Source organism: Falco naumanni, chromosome 3, assembly GCF_017639655.2.
Source record: "Falco naumanni isolate bFalNau1 chromosome 3, bFalNau1.pat, whole genome shotgun sequence".
NCBI classification, from domain to species: Eukaryota; Metazoa; Chordata; class Aves; order Falconiformes; family Falconidae; genus Falco; species Falco naumanni.
This window is the reverse complement of record NC_054056.1, coordinates 9033823-9054242: the sequence shown is the minus strand read 5'-3', so window position 1 is coordinate 9054242 and position 20420 is coordinate 9033823. Positions and strand designations below refer to the sequence as shown.

General features: G+C 37.9%; 1 protein-coding gene across 3 annotated transcripts in view; it reads right to left on the bottom strand.

The window, feature by feature from the left end:
- The window catches only part of UBE4B (ubiquitination factor E4B), a 40579-nt gene continuing 20159 nt past the window's right edge, over nucleotides 1–20420 (bottom strand). For all 3 annotated transcript variants that reach the window (XM_040586734.1, XM_040586736.1, XM_040586735.1), the window contains 20 exons: nucleotides 20119–20219; nucleotides 18892–19006; nucleotides 16946–17029; nucleotides 15324–15380; nucleotides 14850–14966; nucleotides 14640–14738; nucleotides 14044–14157; nucleotides 12876–13074; nucleotides 12502–12640; nucleotides 10239–10338; nucleotides 9383–9510; nucleotides 8945–9043; nucleotides 7900–8135; nucleotides 7049–7175; nucleotides 6606–6750; nucleotides 5405–5539; nucleotides 4827–5018; nucleotides 2354–2528; nucleotides 1720–1866; nucleotides 1–1304 (listed from right to left, as the gene is read on the bottom strand). In XM_040586734.1, coding sequence (XP_040442668.1) covers nucleotides 1243–1304; nucleotides 1720–1866; nucleotides 2354–2528; nucleotides 4827–5018; nucleotides 5405–5539; nucleotides 6606–6750; nucleotides 7049–7175; nucleotides 7900–8135; nucleotides 8945–9043; nucleotides 9383–9510; nucleotides 10239–10338; nucleotides 12502–12640; nucleotides 12876–13074; nucleotides 14044–14157; nucleotides 14640–14738; nucleotides 14850–14966; nucleotides 15324–15380; nucleotides 16946–17029; nucleotides 18892–19006; nucleotides 20119–20219 — 2571 coding nt within the window. In that variant the 3' untranslated portion in view covers nucleotides 1–1242. The remainder of the gene's footprint in view (nucleotides 1305–1719; nucleotides 1867–2353; nucleotides 2529–4826; nucleotides 5019–5404; nucleotides 5540–6605; nucleotides 6751–7048; nucleotides 7176–7899; nucleotides 8136–8944; nucleotides 9044–9382; nucleotides 9511–10238; nucleotides 10339–12501; nucleotides 12641–12875; nucleotides 13075–14043; nucleotides 14158–14639; nucleotides 14739–14849; nucleotides 14967–15323; nucleotides 15381–16945; nucleotides 17030–18891; nucleotides 19007–20118; nucleotides 20220–20420) is intronic.

The window sequence follows — 20420 nt, the reverse complement described above, 5'->3', positions numbered from 1 at the left end:
TTTTGTGTGAGTGTGTATCATTTATTGTAGTTCAAGAGAGGAACTGAACAGAAGACACAGCGAAAAACAAATAAAAGAACAACCTTTTTTCAGACTTAATTTTAAAACACTGGTTTCAAATCCTTTTTAAAAAGGAAATTCAAGTATCATATGCAGGGGGCAGTAATACAAAAATGTTTGTGAATTTTTTTTTTATTTTTTCTTAAAAATGTAATTCTACATTTCCTGCACCCTTTCTGCTTTGGTAAGGCCAAGCCATGGATACAAATTGGTATGCAACATAAAAAAAATGACCCCTGCCCCAAACTGCAGCCTCTAAGAATAAAAGGATCTGCTCTCTGCAGACAAGCTCTAATGGCTCAGAACTGTCATTTAGCATATATCATATCTGCAGCATTGAAAGAATGAATTTTAATTTTTAAATAGTCACTGAAATCCTGGTATTCCCAAGCATCTCTTTCATGGCAGCTGTTTTAACATAGTCCTACCTCAAGGCTTTTCAAAAATACCAGAGCATCTAGATAAACACAAAGAAAAGGGACATTCCAAAGAAGAGGAATTAAAATCCATGTGTGAAGTCTTTGCATTTTTTAGATTATCCTTGTGTCTAACACCAATTAAAAACCAAATATGCAAATATGTGTAATATAAAAAATACGATCCCGAGATTAACACTTTGTTGCAGGCACAGTTATCGCACAGAATATGTTCTTTTGAGGGCAGGGGAATGATTTTGTTTTTCACAGGGATTTTTTTTTTTTTGCATTACAAAAAAAAAGTCAGCAGTGCAGGTTTGATGGGTGGAAGAGAAAGAAGGGAGGGAAAGAGGAAGAAAAGTTACTTTAGCAGCAAAACGTCCAAGGTTCTAACCACAATCAAATTAACGGATATCTGGCTGTAAAAAATAAGGTTGAAGGGATGCTGCCCTGATCCATTCATTTCTGCTAAAATAATTCAGCTGTAAAAACTCCAAAACGTGACATATTGAAGGACAGTTTTGTAACATAAGCAACTTCCTAGCTTGTCCTCCATGTTATTGACCATCATTATCACTTAAATATATGTACAAGAATTAAGCCGCTTTTCTCCTTGTCCACATGCTTCTGGTCACTACAGCAAGTCAGTGCCAGTGGGCGTGCTAATCCCATCAACAGCTTTCAAAGTGTATCTGCTCCACTATTACCAGAACAGCCCCACGCCCTTTTCTTCCCATTGGTGTTGGCGTGCACTGCAAGGGAATTTTTAATGGTCAGCATTCTGCTTGTCTCTCATCCAGGCTTGGATTTGCTCTTTAAGTTCTGGCACTAATAGTGTAAAGAAGAGAAAAAAGAATTATTAACTTGCAGTTAAATTTCTGAGTAATACTACTATAAGAAAACTCTTAATGACCAACAGCAATTTATTTTCTAGAAACCCGATCAGGAATATCTAACTACTATTTTCTTCTCTATCAGTGTATTTTCTGAACAGCTTTCAGTAAACGAATGACTCATTTACCCACCATAGTAACTTCCTTCAGTTCAGTGGTTATGAAGGCAAGTGTGTGGGGCTTTTTCCCCATAGAAAGGGAAGGGAGAAAGAATGAACTTTTCTGTGCAAGCTGAGATGAATGAACCTCTACTGTGGCCTCAACGCTATCTTCTGTAAATATACACAACAAGCTGCACACAAATTGCTTCCCCCAGTCAACAGTTCCGTTGCTGACTGTTAAATGCCTACCTGGTTCCAGCATATTTTCTGTCAGCGTCTGACGATTGAAAGGATCAGTGGAAGAATTCAACAGATGCCTCAGTATGATTGACCTGTCCATAATAGTTCCGGATGGCAACCTCACAGGATCAGTCATCAGAGTGTCCATAAGTGGATCTGAGGGCACAAGGGTCTCCTCATTAAACCGAGGACAACAGCTACAGATTTTATCTGCATACAAAACCACAGTGCAGAACTGATATTCAGGGTCCCCAACCAGGTATATTGCTGAAGTTACGGAAAATGGTAAAATGAGCAGCAGACTCTGACTTTTATACTGCTTTTCCCTTTCTGAATTGGGACTAAACATTAGCTATTTTCACCCTATTTTCAGATTTTGGGTGGTTTTGTTTGTTTGGGTTTTTTCTGTTTTAAAAGTACACATAAGCAAAACATGGATAGGAAATGGACAGCACAATCCCAGGGAAAAAACAAAGAAACTGAGCTCTCTATGTTTACTTAACTATTTAATTGAAATAGAGCAGGATGCAAGGCTTCATAAACAATACATAATTGTTATTAATACATACTAATTTAAAATCAAAGTAACAAAACAAATTCCTCTTCTCCAAAAAGAACTCAGTATTTTGAAAACTCAACTTGCCTCTAAATTCATCTGGAGCATCGCTGTAATCAATTTCTGCGCGGGCATTCTTGGCAACAATTTCCTCCACTTTCTCTGCCAGCAGTTTGAATTTCTCTATTGCTATGGTTGACTTGATTCCAGCCTTTCTCATCTTTGAGATAACCTCCTCAAAGAGCTCTTTGCTGTAGGACCTCTACAAGCAAAGCATTCAAAAGAAAACTTTGCTGAGTTGTTGTATCCTTATGTGCCATAAAATTTCTAAAGATCTTTTAACGCGTTTTTAAGACTTCAGAAAGAAGGATCAATAAAACCTCAACATTACATCAGACAAAAGTAGTACGAAGATAACATTTCATCTAGGACCAAAATGTCAACTTTGGGAGAGATTTATGGGGTTTGTACTGGTCATCACTACTGTAGAACTGTTCAGAACAAAAAAAAAAAAAAAAGAAGTATCATCACCTCATGTAATAAGTAAGAAACTCAGAGAGACTGACTATAATTATTAGGACTGTTCTTAAGACAAAACATCTTGTCTTGCTGCTCCTGTCTGTATTCTTGTTCTTACAAGTCTTGGGTGAAAATACAGCATAAAATGAAGAGGTATATTTGATTCTTAACTTCTCTGATAACGTGCAAGGCAGTACTAGGAAAGAAGTGATTCTTTCTCCTAATCCAAATAAAAAACCAAAACCACACCCTACTCCATGATGTTGCAAATACAGTAAGGCAACTCAGAGGGAGCTAATACTTGCTGGAAGCTTGCCAACTGGTACAACTACACAGTATGAAAGAGACCAAATGCACATCCTGTAGTTTCAACTGAAGCAAGCATTGCTTTCAAGTAAAAAAAAAAAAAAAAAGTTAGGCAGGGACTTCTGAAAGCTGCTTATGGTACGTGGCATAATGCACAATGCCATGTTTTGATATAAGGCTTTTAATAAACGTTGTTATTTACACTGCAGTACAAAGTTGAATTAAATGACAAAACAAAACACACCAAGTCTCTCAGATTTCTATTTTCCTTAGGGATTTTAAACGTTTCAACACAGCCCTACTTCTTTCCATCCACACTACATTCCACTAAGAAATACTACTCGCTACTTAGGACACACAGTGCCCACCCAAACTCCTTTCTAGTCCACAGAGAACAACCATGGCAATACGCCCAGGGCTTTATAAATGTTTTCAGATTCATTCTAATACGTGCTAGGATTTGCAAATGGGAGATGTATCAAAATGCTTTAGCGAGACCCTGCCATGATCAAGCAACTTTTTGTTTGTTTTGGTTTGTTGTTTTTTTTTCTCCTAATACCAGTAGCCATTAACCAACTGTGCTTATCCTTGGTGTTTTTTTCCTGTCATTGACAGTTTCCAAGATACTATTCAACACGCTACCACCACCATTTTTCATGAAGGGCCACTTTGTTAATTAAGCTTTATTCCAGTTTCCACACCAGAAGGCTTCTTTCTTTTTAATCCCTCTGTCAGCACCATGCATTTTGCCATGGCTGCTATTGGTGAATGAATGATGGATAACATCCTCACCTTTTTTTTTTTTTTTTAATATATACACACACACACACTGAACAGCAGAAAAAAACCCCACACTGCATGCTCATTATACACACGCAAACACATAAGGTCTGTTTCAGAAGTGTTAACCAATATTATCTGCAATTATCAGAACTTAAATAATTCAGAAAAAAGATCATGAGTCACTCTGATACCTCTGCTTCACTAGACATGCAAAAATCAGCTTCCACTAGAATTTCAAGTAGCCACTGAGAATATTTTTTTTCTGTAGATTTTGAAAAAGTTTGTATTGTAAGACACAGACAGATGTGATTCAGTAGTTTGTCAGCTTTACAAAAACCAGACATGAGGGATAGCTTATCTACCTTAAGAATTAACTTCTGCTCTGAATACTACCATGAGGAGTTCAAAGGTGTCTTTGTCCCATATATGCTGTGTTTTGCCGCTTTATTACACAGTCAATTAATAAAGTGATATAAAGGGAATACAGTTTGGAAACTGTTAGACTAGAGAATGATCTTTGGACTGTTAGATGAGGCTCACACTCAGTCCCACCTCTGCCCATTTCACAAGTTCTTGATGAAGAAGGGGGAGGGACTCAAAACTCTTCAGTATGCTGTTTTACCACTTGCAAAATTAGGACAACGTACTTCTGCAAGTTTACAGTGCAGCTGTAGCTAATAAGCATCTAACGCTCAGGAAATTTCCTAGATGTGTGAAGTGCTATAGATACTTATCTGTCTATAGGCTTGCAAAACACTTGGAAAACATACCCATCTACAAAGGGCAGACAATATGAACAGAGATGATCTGCTGAAAGAAAACTGATCACAAGCATATGTGATGGAAACTGGGTGGCAGCATACAGGTAAGAAGAAACTCTTCCAGAGTATTCTGCAAAGTCCTGTGTCCACAGTGTTTTTGCCCTTCCCCCTCTCATCTTTTTGGAGCTCACCTGATCATCAGCAATTGCTTTAGCAAAGCGAGCACAATCTAGCTGTAGATAAATGTCAGTCAGTTGGTCCAACAGCTTCTTTGGTTCAAACCCGTATTTCTCAGGGTTTTCAACTTTCAGGTCACGGCACTTGGGGCCACACAGTTGCTGTAAGTTAAAGTTCAACATAGCAGCCAATCGTGGTCCAAGTTCCTACAAGACCAAAGTAAAACATAGATCACAGCATGAAGGCAATGATAAAGAAGTTTATCACTAGATTTGCATACAGCAAGATCAGGAAATATTAACTAATAAAATTATCATTTTGTAGGCTTGCAGGAAGCATTTTTTCTCTATGCACGCTTCTGATTTAGAAAAACAATATAATGCAAACAGCTTCTGTCTAGAAGCATCACACTATCTCAGTGACTCAGGCAGTGCTCTTAGCATCAAGTAACTTCAACAGCAATTAGATTTCAGTGAGTGGGAGAAAGGGGAGGAGAGTGGAAACAAAGGGCTACCAAACATTTCCAAGTTATTATCCAACAGCAGAGGTGTTAGAGAAGCTAGAAAACAAGTTCATTCTGAGCAGGACTTACAGGTCTGAGAAAAGGCTTTTGAACCTGCTTGGTAAGGATATGGAACATATCAACAGTTTCTGTTGCCAGAGCAAGATATGAACGAGACACACGCTCATCCTGAGCTAGCTGTGATTGCCGAGCCTGTTGCTGATCCTAGAAAATAAACAGCCAGTGGTTACAAGTCCACAGAATTTCCTACATCATCAGCAATCAAAACCTTAACAGCGATAATGCTAACATGATCTAGACAGACAAAAGAACAGACAGCAATTCAAATCCAGATGAAATACATTTTTTTAAGGTACAGCTTGCTTTTACTACCCAATATGAAAGTCTGCACCAATTTTCCAGAATTCTGCAACACTAAAATAATGAATGCAAATGATATCGCAGGACTTCATGGTTATCGGGTCTGTTTACATCCTGCAACTGCTCCTCACAGCTGCAAAACTGGGTTATGCTTCCTTTCCATCCAAATGCCAATACTTCAAAACCAGCTTGGGATCTGAGAGTCAAGTGAGGTTCTCTAATTTATGCACCATCATAAGTCATAACCATTCCACACTGGAACAATCTGTAGATGATGTACCAGCTCATTTTGTCACTACAGTAATGGCTTTACCCTGCTAATAGGCACAAACAGGAAGAAAGGCTTCAGAAGAGCAAACCAGAATAAGTTAAACAAGATCATTATAGCTTTTCTTTTCAAGCTTTTTTTTTTTTTTTTTAAATCAGTAATCTTAAAATAGAAATACTTGACATGGATGGCTCAACACAAACAATCATTGTTTAATCAGGTTAAGGTCTGAGGTGTAGGACTGTCTGCATCGAATCTACGCAGAATCAATGCATTAACAAAATAAAAGCTTCTATTCCTTGACATCAATTCAACTGGCGAGCATCTTCCAAAACCTCCTTCAGGAAGGTTAAAGTCTCAATTTCTGCCCTTAGAATTACATGCAGAGTAATTTAAAACTTGATACTATTTCCATTTCACACCACATTCTTTGCCAGCCACAACATAGCTACGCAGAATGATGTTTTTTGCAGAACGTCATCCAGAGTGACCACGGCCATACCGGCAGCAAGAAAAAGCATTGAGAACTGCTTCTCACAAGCAGTTCTTTGTTGCTGCCCCTTATTAAAAAGTTTTTTTAATGGTCTTGTATTAAAAATTTAAAAATAAGTAAAGGGCACTTTGAAAAACAGCTCTGTTCACCCTGGGCAGCAGGTCCCATTGTTCTTTATTCTTCATCTCCTCTTGCACTTCATGGATACGTTTTAGGGACTCCAGACTCTCATCCAGCAAGAAAGTGGTGTCATTTATCAGCATGTTGATGTAGCGAACAAACTGCTTCCCAGAGCTGAAAACATCGAAACACAGTTATCATGGCAGAGTAGATGGGTGTGCAGACCAGACTGCAATCCCAGCAACACTCCTTCTGCACTGTATATTTCAAGTAATGATCCCATTCCCCAAGCCAAGTTGATGGTGGTGTCCAGAGCTCACTTTAGATACATTCCAGTTCTACTGGAAGGGGTTGCCATTTAAAATACAATGGAAAGCAGCATCACCCATTCCCAATGGTAATGACCTCCTCGGGTCATTGCCTGAGCAGCCTGCATGACAGTAAGCAGCGCTATATACAATTTCTTACTCACTTGAACTCTTCCATAAATGTACCATGGTGAGCTATATTCTGCCAGAGGCTTTTGAAAATGGTGCTAATGTGATAGCGGATCGTAAACTTGTCATAGAATTCGCTAGTGGCTCCAGTATGTTCAACATCTGAAAAGAAAACAGATACCAGAGCTGGAATCAAACAAAACTCTTTCCCCACCAGGACTGCCCTGCAACATGCTACATCTCTCCCCTACTGCCTCCAATAGCATGGGCTTCAAGCACCAAGCTTCCCATTCAGAAGTCTCCATCTTAATCCTCATTAAAAGAAGCAGCACAGTCCACGTTTTAATCCAGAACTAACCTCACTGCTGAGGAAAAACCCCGGAAAACAAAACACTGCTCTTCATCTCACAGCCTAAAATTTCACTAATAAGAAAACTCTAGGAACACTACAAAAATAGTTCTTTCTATGAGTGCAAACCCCTTTTGAAACATCTGAATCTACAGGACTAGCAAAACTACAGTCAGAAGTTTTAAAATCCCAATATTCCTACTCCCTTACAAAGCAAAGAAAAAAACTTCCAGTCTGGAATCTAAACAGGACAAAAACCACGGCCAGAATCTACAGCACTAGAGTTGTTGGTGCGCAGCAGCTTGTGGAAATGCTAGAATTCTCAAAGTTCCATGTAATGCCATTATTTCCCCTGATTCCTGAGTACAAAGCCTCATCTTTACAAGACCCAAGATCAAGATCTACCTGGGTTTTAGGTGGGTTTCTTGGTTTTAGGGTTTTGTTTGTTTGTTTGAAAGGTTACAACTAACACAGCCTTTTGTCTTGTAACACTCATTGCTTACTGTACACTCAGTGAGCTACAGCTGAAGCACTTACCTGTGTAAAACTTCATCAAGGAGGGAACTAACAATTTAGTGGAGAGAGGATGATTCTCAATCATTTCAAAGAACTTTTGTGTCCGGGGCTGAACAGCTGGATTTGTCATGAACATCACTTCCACCAGCTTGGCTACTAAATAAGGATTTCGGATGTAGTTCTGGTTGCACAGCATCACAACAAGGAACATCACTATGTCCTGAGTACAGGGCTCATAAAGCACCTGAGGAGCATATCTGAGAAGAGGTGGATAAACAAAACAAAATGAAAAACCCCAACCTCATGTTGTCTACAGAAGATTTACCACATATACAGCAAGTAAGTTCAGATCACTCATTAGCAACCCGAAAAGTACAGTCATTATATCACAATTTCCCATCTTTCTCTACAGAAACTAGGTTCTTACTCTTCCTAAAGGTTTTGCCTCCTGTTCACTTGAAGCTGAATTTTAGTGTGAAAAACTGTCATATTCTTTTCTGGGATATACTAGCAAATTTTCTATGAAGTACCACTGTAACAGCACCCCAGGAAGGCAAAAGCAAACATCTCATCATGCAACACAGTGAAGCCTGAATTTGAAGGCAAATTTTCAGCAAGAAAGTGACCAGCTTCAGAACTCTCATTACATTTGAGTAGTATTCATACCCATCTAAACTGCTAAAACACAAATTCATTTCATCACAAAAAATTCATAAATGGGGGAATTTTCTACTTACTAAGCTACAACTTTTAAAAAATATTCTTTTAGTGATGATTTAACATAATAAGATCAAAAGTCTCACTCCAAACCACAAAGAAAATTCTCGCAGGGAGGGAGCCAAAAAACCCTCAACTTTCTTCCAAGAAAAAAATCTCATTAGAAGGGACTCTGGAGCTCACCTAGGCATTGTATGTGCTTCGTTGCCTACCAATGCCATAATCTTATGGGTGTTATTAAAAAACAGACTAGCTAAGAAACTACTTTCACACCCTAAATTTACGTGCATGCCACCTGTTATGGGGGTAAGTGGCAGTACAAATTTCCTTTAGATATAACTTTACTTACTGTACAATAAAAAATAAAAATTCAGCAACATCTTCCACGTAAAACTCAGGCAATGCTGCAAATACCTTCGGAACTTCAGGAGTTAAAGGCAATTTAATGCTGTAAAATAAGAGACAACAAACAGGACAGTAAAATAGCAGGGTGAAGTAGAAAGTGTCACAAGCTTTCGTACAGAATTCTCCTATGGGAGTGTTTTAAAAGAGTTCTGAAACTGCATTTTTAGAAATTCATGCCAGTACTTCAAGTGTACTAAAACATACCCAAGGGCTGCTCCCTACCCCCATAACTGAACCTTAAACTACGTACGTCATTGACAAAGTAACAATCACATAAGAAAGCAGACACTAAAAAAATTTTAAAATTTAAGTTCTATAACTGGTATCTAACGTGATCCGTAATATCTTTGATACAATTTACACAGATAATCCTCACACTCACTTGGGATAGCCAGGGTCAAGAATGCGAAGCATCAGCTGTATCACCATGCCATAGAAATTCAGGCATCTCCTGAGAAAGTTTTCATCCAGCAAACCAGCATCTGCACAAGCCTTGCACCTCACCAGTTTCTGCAGAACATGCATACAAAAACTAATCCAGGGCAAGACGACATAAAAGGAAGGTCAAGCCTATCCAAGCTAGTCAATATATCTGTGAATTATGACAACTATACAATGGTGTCTTAAAATATGCTCTTATTTGAAGAAAATGGGGCGCTTAAGCCCCAGTATATCAAGAAAATCACACACACAATTCAGAGCTGCAGGGACAGAGGAGCCTTTTAAAAGCTTTATGGGAACAACAAAAGAAATAGAGATAACAGAAGTGATCCAAAGATTGATACAGCTCAGAAATTTGTGCCCTTTTATACTAGAGAAACTTAAGGAGGACAGACCTTCAAAAGAGGGGACGCCAGCATACTTATCTTTGCAAGAAATACACATGAGATTAGAGACTTGAGAGTTGCATCTCCATCCTGGGCATGGAATGTGCACACACAACTACCCCTGAACAAATCACAATCCCTTTGCTTGTTCTCTCTCCCATAAAACCAGTATTTTCTTCTTTCTGAGTAATGCTACCCAAGTTAACCTTGGTGCTACTTTAACTTTTAAGGTCACCATTAATACATTATAACACAACTACCATTTAGTGCAGTACTCACATGGTTCATAGATTTAAAATCACCGTTTCCAAGAATCATCAGTAGGAAGTTGCATTTACACATTAAGACACAAAGTAAACATACAGAGAGGTTGACAAAGGCATTTAATTGAGAACTGAATCACTTACAAACCTTAAGCTGTGTCTTGCAACGTTTCAGCATTTCTCTGTGCCTGGTAGCCAGAGGAGAATCCTTCCATTGACTTTCATTGTTCTTCAAATCTTCAACAGTCCTGAAAACCATATGCAATGATTGGTTATCATGACAGAGGGGATATGTACTGCCATCTACAAGGCATTTAACCTACTTATCTGCTAAATACCAAGGAAATACTGAGAAGTGGGGAAAAAAGCTAATCATTTTCATACAAATTACCCATCATCATAACAAGAAAAATAAATTGCTTTTGTAAATACAGACTGAACATCTGCACAGTGCGCATTCAAAGGCACTACATACACCAGCTCAAGCCTACACGGCTGCCAGATGAACAGAACACTGAAAAAAAAATTATTTATCCACTATATTAAAAAGCATTTGCCTTTTTTCACACTGAAGTCTGCAGTCACTCTAAAGGAAGGTTAAAAGTATGTCATTAACCCCAAAAATAACCCTAACACAAGGAAGGGTTGTCCAGTTAAAGAGATATTTAGACATATAATTCATTTTCTAATATCAGAAAGGAAAATGAAAACAAAATCTGTTAAGGAAGAAAGAGGTGGCTAACAACAGGACTTGTTAGAAACACCTTCCCTTTCCCAAGAAATCTGCAGGTCTGCATCCTGTCTGTCTTCCCACTTTCCACTGTTGTGAATGAGCATTTGCAGTTTTGTTCTACCCTTCTCATGCTCCACTCCCCATAAAATTCAGGTTTGCAGAGGAGTACAATATATGAATATTCTATAGTCTCCCCATCAGCATAAGGGCCAGTAAATCCAGATGATTGATGTTACTTCCCTTCCCTTCCTCATCTTCTCACTCTGACCTACAGAATAGAACACACACCATTTACATTAAAAAATCCTACATATTGCCATATCATAATACTTTTTAGGAAGGGCAGCTGATTAGAACAAAACTCAATATATTGAACTATATGAATACTGACCCTTTTCATCCCCCTTTAAACACAAATTCTATTCCACATCAACCTCTGCCTGTAGCAGAAAAGTAAGTAGTGTAATGTCTTTATTACCAACATCTAATTACATTGCCCAGTGTTGCAAGCAACCAGGCAATTCATGGAAAATGCTGAACACTAAGCTGCTATTGATCTCAGTAAAAGCCAAGAACTCTTCACTCAGTACCATTAGATCAGGATTGCTGCATAAGCAACTCCTTTGTGACAATTCTAAATAAGGAAAGAGAAGCAATTCCTTTTCCAAGCCAAAGGTATGGCTTATTTACAAGTAATCCACAGGCTGTTTATATGAAAATATTTCTCTCATTGAAATATACTGACTCTTCCTGCTCCGCTCTCTGGAGCTTCCCAGGTTCTTGGCCTGCATGTGCTTTAAAAAGCTAAAGATGAAATCACAACGAATGCAATCCAAAAATCGTGTAATGGGCTCATGAATTACTGCCAATGCAATGAGTGCAATTATAAACAATGGAAAATAGCGATGATACAAAAATCTGTTCTAATTTTAACAGAGTATTCTTCGAGGTTTAGCAACTATAAAAGTCTATTTGAATTTATGCAAAGAGAAATGGAAAAGAGCAGTGTTGTCATGTCAACAACTTAACTTTTTTAAGTAATTTTTTAAATGGTAAACCACGTGCTGAATTACACGTACATCAACAATATTAAGAGTTTACTGCTGAAGGCTTCCCTCCCCCTGCCCCAAGAGTACAAGTTATCCCACCTCAGAAGCCAAGGGGGAAAAGGTAAGTATCTTCTCGAACATACAAAACAGCTCAGGCACAACTAGCAAGGCCTTGTTTCTGAAATCACAAGTCATCTACAATGACATGATTATCAGGAGAGCCTAAGGCACTGATGTCCACACACCATCAACCACACCACAGATGAAGTTAACATAAACAGCGTTAAGTAATGTCATGAAGCCTAAAATGCTCTGAAGACAGTTGAATTATCTTTTAAATAAAATGGACTCCTCACCACTTTGAGCCACCTTTGCACAACCAATATCCTCCATCCCACTATTATCAGAATTCCTGGTTCTAGCCACAGTCCCTCAACACAAGGAAAAATCCATAAGGGCCAAAAGCAGCAGTTTGAGAAATAGTTAAGATAGTCTGTACTCGGGAACAGTTCCACCCAAGTTACTATTCTAATGTCATTAAGTTGATAGGACTTGCCATCATGGTGAGAAGAGCACACTGCCAGGATGCTAGGACTATCAGATGCACTAGATAATTAACAGCTTCTAACCTGTTGAGCTCCCTGATGGCCCGCAGTCTACGTATGTACCGACGGCAGCTTGGCAGGATTGAGAGATGATGGGCATGCAGGGTTAAGAAGAAACATTCTGTTGGGAATTTCGGCTCAGAAAATGGAGACGGATCCCTGCCTAGAAAACAAACCAAGAGAAGAAGTATATGTGAATAAATTAAAAAATGAATTGCCTTAGCTAGGGGCGAGACCTTGAACTTAACTTTCTTTAAAACAAGAGAAACAGCATCCAAAAAAAAAAAGCATTCAGGAACAGAAGAATTATTTGCTGGAATCACTTACTTCCACGTACCTCCAGTATCAAAAAGGGAAGGCATAGTAAATGTGCAACATAGCTCAATCAGAATACTCACAAAGTTCAGCAATCCAGGCTGTAACATCCTCCATTGTTGCTTTCACTCTGGTCTCATCTGTTGGGAGGTCAATACGACACCTGGGATGAAATATGTACATGGGATCAACAGTTTCCAGCTTTATCTTCGTACTTAGTTGCTGTAGTACCCATAGGAAGTTGAGCATAAAGCCATCTGTAGATACCAAACGATCATCTGTCTGTGGGGTAAGAAAGTCAACAGTTGAAGACATAAGCGTGTAAGTACAAGGGTATTTTTCGCTGTTTCAACAGTATTTAACAAAATTATGCAAGTTCAAGAAAAGGGAGAAATGATGAAGAATGCGGATCTTAAGGAGACCTTTGTGATAACAGGAAGATCACCTTTTTTATCTTTCTCTGTGGTTCAAGCAGTCATTCTCAAGAACATTAAAGAAAAATACAAACAGAAGAAGATGACCTAAGAAATTAAAAGGATTTGAAAGGGCCTCTTTCAAGAATGATTTGCCACAGATAGAGACAGCAACAGAGAAGTTTCAAATAGTTGCTGAGCTTCAATTCATAATTTTTATCTTAAATGTAAAGTTTCTATTTCTTCTTCTCTGGAATTTCACACAAGTATTCCTAGTAACAGTTCCAAATGTTTCCTTTTGAAAAGAGGACTTAAAGACAACAATAATGCAAACTTCAGTTGTTCAGGATTCACACACTGATTTTTGTTGCAGGAAGCAAGTGCAATGCATAAATTAAACAATGGCAAAACAACATCCCTGTTGTCTCACTGGAACTGTGTCAGTTTCTATCTGCATTACGCCTTTTACAGAAGCCACACAAAGTCTAGCAACTTAGCAGCTGGGAAATAAGTTTTTTTAAACCTAGCTGATTGGAATGAAGCTCCCATAGATTTGAGGGGGGGGGAGGGTGGCAAGAATGGCTGTTAATGAACTGACATGTCAGTACTAAGAGAAGAAAAAACATGAATAGATCAAATAGGTAAAACAATTTCTGAAATGGGAAAAATATTCAAAGACGTAATAACTGATGACTGGGCTTTTTGCCTGCTGTAGCAGGCATTTAAAATTCTGTTGTCGTCCATTGAAGAGTCACGTTGCACAAGCCATCTAGTGCGATTTGTGCACTGACTAGATCCATGTATGACAGGAAGAGCATTCCCCTTCCCCTTTATTTACCTGCATTTGTGCCTTTTTCATGTTGGCGTTGACAACAGCTGCCATGTAATTGAGAGCGGCTTCTCGAGTTTCACCATTCAGTAAAATACTATGTAGAATCTTGAACAGCTCTTGCTGGAATTTCAAGGAAACATTCTGTCAGGTTGCATATACTTCTCAACATCACATTCCTGCTTTCTGTTGCTCCGTATTTTTTATGTTCTACAAATTCCACAAAACTAACTACAACTTCTGTTATGGTCTTGTTGCAAATTTTATATGCATATAATAGTTATGACATTAGTTACAAAAAAGATGTATACAGAAGATCAGCCAAACACACACACTACTAATACAACAAATATTTCTTTTAATCGTCCTTTAACATAAACTATAACCCATGACTAACTGTTTTGATATTTTCTGAATTGGCTTACAGCCTTAAGAGAAATATTTGTAGCACTATTTTTTTTTTTTGCTAATTCCCTTCAGCCATATCCTAATAGATCCGTTGTTTAACACAAGCTATTTTTTTTAGATTATATTCTTCATCTATGCCAAGACCAAAAACCCCACACTATTTTGCTTTTATTTTCTCCAAACATGAGAAAACTTACCCTTGCTAATTCCAGGTAATGTTGCAAAGACTGGCTAACAACCCGGGTGTTTTCAAGAGTAATGGCAGGTCCTGAGAAGTACTTTTCAACTACTTTGTTCTGAAATTAGAATGAATATTGGCAAAGGTATTGAACATATTGGGGAAGGGGAAAAAACCCAAACAAAAAGACCCCACCATGCAACTATCAACATCCTTCTTTAACACTTACGTCATCTTCAGCAAAGACAGAGAGACTGAAGAAGGCTCCCAGATAGGAAAGTCTTTGCAGCTCTCTTCCTGCACCTGTGCTTAAAGATTTAGGCAACCACAAGGGCAAAGAGACAACCTAGAAAACAGGAGAAATAGCAAGTTAGTTAAAGCTGCCACAGCAGCCATACTACTTCCTCTGCACCGTCACCTTTCAGTGTTTGCCATACACCCTCAATTCTTCAACATTCTGTCATGCTCACAGCTAAATGGAAACATCTCATCGATATTTCAGCAATCTAAGCAAGTCTCGTTTGTCCCAGTTCTCCTGAATCCTCAGGGAGGACTCCCTTTACCGGTTTACTGTTTAGCATGAGATACTACAGTAACCCCTGTTGATACTGTTCTTCAGAACTCTAAAAGTGGATCATAAGAAACCAAAGTTACATGGTTCTTTCAACTTGGGGTGTGTGTGCGTCAGACTGGATACACTTACCAAACTGCACATAGGGTGTGTTTTCCCAAACTTGATTTCACAAAGTTCACATAGTGCCTATAAAGAAACCCCAAGAAAAATTAATTTTGTGGGTAATTCCTAAGTAACCTGCCTGCAAATAACAAGCTTAAGGTGAACAGCTGAAAGAGGCAAACCTTCTTCCCTTAATCAGTGGAAAAACTTCCACCTTCTACAATGGTGAGGATGTCCAAACAGAGCTAGAGTGCACCCTGCTCCCATTTTAGATTTTACATCTGTTCCAAGTTGTCTCAAAAAAGTTAACATGTCTCACAGGATAGCAAATTATTGCACTTATTTCACAAATTAGCTGTGCAAATTGTTTGTTCAGAACATAACAATGCCTTTACTGGACTCCTGAACTGCCACATGAAAGTCAGTAACAATAATAAATAGAGCAATTGTTCTATACATACACCAAGGCCTTTGTCTTTTGAATCAGAGTGGAAAAATGTCAGATGAACACAGAAGCCAGAAACAAAGAATCCTATCCAAGATCTCTAACTCACTTTCAACTGCAGCACAGAAAAAAGAAAGCAGTTATAATATATGATTCTGAAAACACAGTAATACTGCAGGCTGTCACATATCCCACTTCTCCTGTATTATGTTTTCATTCTTCAATTATACTATATAGCTAGTAACTACTATTCCAGCCTTTTGTTGCACATTGTGCCAACTACAAGACGTTCAAAATGGGGTATAATTTTCAAGAAGCTGTTACTTGTAGGCAACAGTCAAATTTGTAACAGTTCGCAATTTACATTGGAGGGAGTAACAGAAGAGGAGGAAAACACAGAACCAGCAAAAATTGTTATTTTTGCTAAAGTACCAGAGTAACTTAGTCAATTTGATTTGTAGCACCCCAGTCCACCTAATTTCCTGAGGTACAAATTAAACTTGAAATGTAACAGCCTTTTTGGGTGTCATACACCAAAGACCATAAAATTTGAAGGTGTCAGCTGACAGTGCTCAATTTAGCTGAGAATTTAGCTTGGTCTTTTGTGGCCAAGCATGCTTTTCAGAAGACTTTTTTTGTTTTGTCAATAAAAGCAAGAGGATGCAGATCTAGGACTAAAGTACGCTCTAAAAACCCCCACAAACAACTAAAAATAAAACTCTCAACTTTTCAGCCAGGGAACTTTACAACGTTTTTCTACAGTAAATACTCATCAACTCAAATCATTTTGGGTTTAAAATAGATTTTAGTTTCCCACATACAAAAGTGAGTCTAAACACTGGCATGGATATGGGACCTTATCTCCCAGACTTAAACTGGGAGCAGCTCAGCAGGACTTTTTAACCATCCACAGCGTTATAGCTAGTATGCATCATCAAATCCATTTGATTAATCTTATGAAAAGTAATATACATATAAACATTTGGATATCCCACTATACAGATGCTGTACATTACACTTTAGATATTATTTAACGGTCTTTTACACATCTCATACTTCACATTAAGCTTCCAACATAGAGTTTTATAGTAATCTACTAATCAAAGAAATCCCCAAAACACTGAAGAACATTTTATCTTGTATAGAATATGCATAAGTTATCATTAATCATAAATAAATCCTTCTAGAAATGAACAGTCCTTACCATAAGGGGGTATTTAAAATTGTCACTATCAAGGGAGCACTCTTTGGAAGCTACAGCCAAGCCTTGTAAGATGGGAATAAAGATCTGTAAAAAACAAAGGTAGATTACTTTGTTCAAAAATAGGAAGCAATCAAATGACACTATTGCTGTACACAGCATGAAGTGCCTGTTCGTTCTTCAAATACTGCGAGTTACGCAGAAGAAAAATTAAGACCTTTTATTTAAATTTATATCAGTTAGGTCTAAAGGCTTAAAACCAACTTGTTTGATACAGAGCGAGTGACTTATTGACTTGATGCCTGGGCATAATGACTTAAGAACTTTTTTCCAAGCACTTGTATGTATTTTTCCTAACCGTGTTCTAACTTGTTTCCAAACAGTTACTTTGCAAACCAAAAAGCCCCAGAGACATGGGTATCTAGATTTGCTAATGGATACAAGCTGGGGCTGACAAACCATAAGGTCAGCAGGCTGACAAATACCAGGTGGTGTTCCATCAGGTTGCCTGCACGTGGAAGCACACACACGTTATGTACAGCATCGCTGCAGATACTGTATGCATGTGTGCAAGCACATGTATCAAATACACCAACAAGAGCACAAGTTCTGTAGAGAGCTCCAACAACTTGGTTGCCCAAACGGGTAATCATGTATTTGCCTACACAGTTGGCGTAATAATATAGCTTTAAGTTTGCATCTCATGTCAGCAAGTTGGTTTTGCGCTGTTAAGTTGAACTGTGGTAAGAGTAAAGATAATAAGCAGCAGTCAAGAACTGTTACAAAAGAGGAAGTGACATGACAGGAATTTATTAATCAAAAGTAATTACACCTGATCAGCAAGTTCCGATCACACACATCTGACAACTATACCCTCACGAAACAAACTCTTACAGAAATTTTACAACAGGAGGTCCCACTGATTTTTAAGTATATTGCATTGCTTCTATGAAGAGACAAAAAAATTACTGAATTATATTATACAAAAAGACTATAATGAGGTTGTTGTCTGCTTCAGCTAGAGGAATAGTTCTCTCCTCCAGGGCAGGTAACGTTTAACACTTCCCATAACCACTTTTTCACAGTCTTAAATGTACTTTCAGTTGCATGAACCTCTACTAAAAGGTGTCCAGACAGAGATACAAATTATTAAAAGATACTTGCACTACAAAAAAATCAACCAATGTCAGTTTTTTTAAAATTGGAAGGCTCAAATGTCATTCTGAAGGCCCCTTCATAGCTAAGTCACATAATACTGCAGGAGTGCTAATTAGAGATAATCACAACCTTACTGATCTGCTTTAACTTTATACAGGCTAGAAGCAGTTTGGTAGCTTTGTGTCTTAATTACTACCATCAGTTCCAATTTTTTATCACCTCAGTGAACTACTCTGACACACAGAATAAACCATCTAATGTTTATCAGTCATCTCCTCTGTAAAATATGAAGACTTAATGGACTAGGATTTGTAAAATGCTCTTAGCACTTCAGATGCAAACTATTAAAAATTGCAAAGAAGTATAAAGATTGCAAGACAGCAAAACCAATAAATCTTTCTGAGTATGATTATAGAGGATTGCTGTATTACACATACATTTTTAGGTTATTTCATACAGAAGCACAGAAGGATGAAAACCCAAGATCAATCCCATAATACATGCCTGCATATTCTGTGCAGTTCACTTCAACATTACATAAATGTATGCTGCTTGTTAACAGAGGCACTTTTAGTAATTAGAACCAGCAAACAATGAAAATCGGTCTTCTTCACAAAATGCTAAATGAGTTTAAAAAGAACTAACTCCAACTGTTTAACACGTTGCTAGCCCCTGAAGTAACAGATACAGAACCGTGACATGCAGAATAAACCTCTCGAAATCCACCCTCCTGTATATTGCAAGTAGCAGAATTGTACAATATAACATTTATTTTTTTACCTGTACCTTACCTGTTTGAACACCTCCTCATCCTGGTAAGTTGTTCTCACCAATTCCTGGATGAAGCCAAACGGGAGGTTCCTACACAGCATATATGGTACCAGCAAAGACTGCTGCTGCAATGACCTTTATTTGTATTTTAAAAAAACATAAAAATCCAAAACTACTGATTATTTGCATAGTATTTGCAGAAGTGTCACAGTAATTATATTTAAGGATGTGCCAAGAAAGCACATTATCAATATGTAGACACACCTACTCCTTTCAGAAGTAACTAACCTTGTCTTCTCAAGTTACTTGTGGAAAGGTTATTCTGAAACAGACTGTGCTGCCAACATCACACCTTAGTTTAATGAGGCTGGAAGAAAATAACAGCTTCTGTGTAGTATTTGGTTCTCCCCTCTACTCCTCTCCAATAAAAAAAAACCTTTGTTAAACTCAGCTAGTGAAGGAACAACATTTTTTGATGTTTGTTTTTCCAGATTAAGAGAAGAGCATAACATTAGACTTTTCTGAATTAATACAGTAATTACTTTTAACTGCTCCCTCAGATCTTTTTAAAAGTATCTTTTCCCTTATTATATATATAAAACTTATTCTGATGTCAACATCGATTCATGTAAAGACAAAACAAATCTCAAAGCATAGTGGAAAACTGGTGCACCTTTGAAGATTACAGAAGTATCATTTGGAAACACAAATATAAAATTATGCAGATTTTAATAAATCACATATTTTTTAAAAAAATTACCATTCCAACTAAACAGGCTGCTAGTTAACCGCACTTGAAATCTGAGAGTTGTGACGTAGCTAGAATGTCTACACACAGATTTACGTTACCAAATCTGTTATGGTAACCTCTCTGAAGTAAACAAGTGCTATGGCACTTCAGCAGGTTTTGCTACTGTTTTGGTAAGACTGTTTCTCAGATGCAGCTCTACTCATTACTGACTTTCACAGGAGCAGTGCCCCAACAATCTGCAAGTAGAACAGTTGTTGCTTGAGGTAAGGCAAAAAACAGCTTGGTTAACTCAAATCCTCCACTTGTTCAAATTAACCTGGATGATTTTACTCAAACACAATTAGAAAACACAAATTGCTCTCCACCAACATATCAGTGGGAAAAACAGTCTCCCATGGTAAAGCAATAAACTACTTCTGGCACGTAAATTTATCCTGCTCCAACAAAAAAATCCCAGAGCAGTCTAACTTTCGTGATAAACATCAGCTGTATTTACCTTGGTTGTGTTAAGGATCCCTGTAGCACCAAAGCAGCATGTGAAATGCATTGTGATCGGATGTTGCTCAGTAACTGGCTAACTGTTGGCTGGCTACACATCTGATAAAAATAACTTTATTTTAATACAAACTGGAAGTGTTCAGAGACAGAACAGACAGGAAATATGATAGTATTCTTTATTCATGCAGTGTGAGTATAATGTGCAAACTAAGAGTAGTACTACTCCAGCTAAAAACCTTTCAGACTATATATAAATAGTGTTGATTATTTGGTTTTTCCCCAGAAACAAGAGATTAAAGC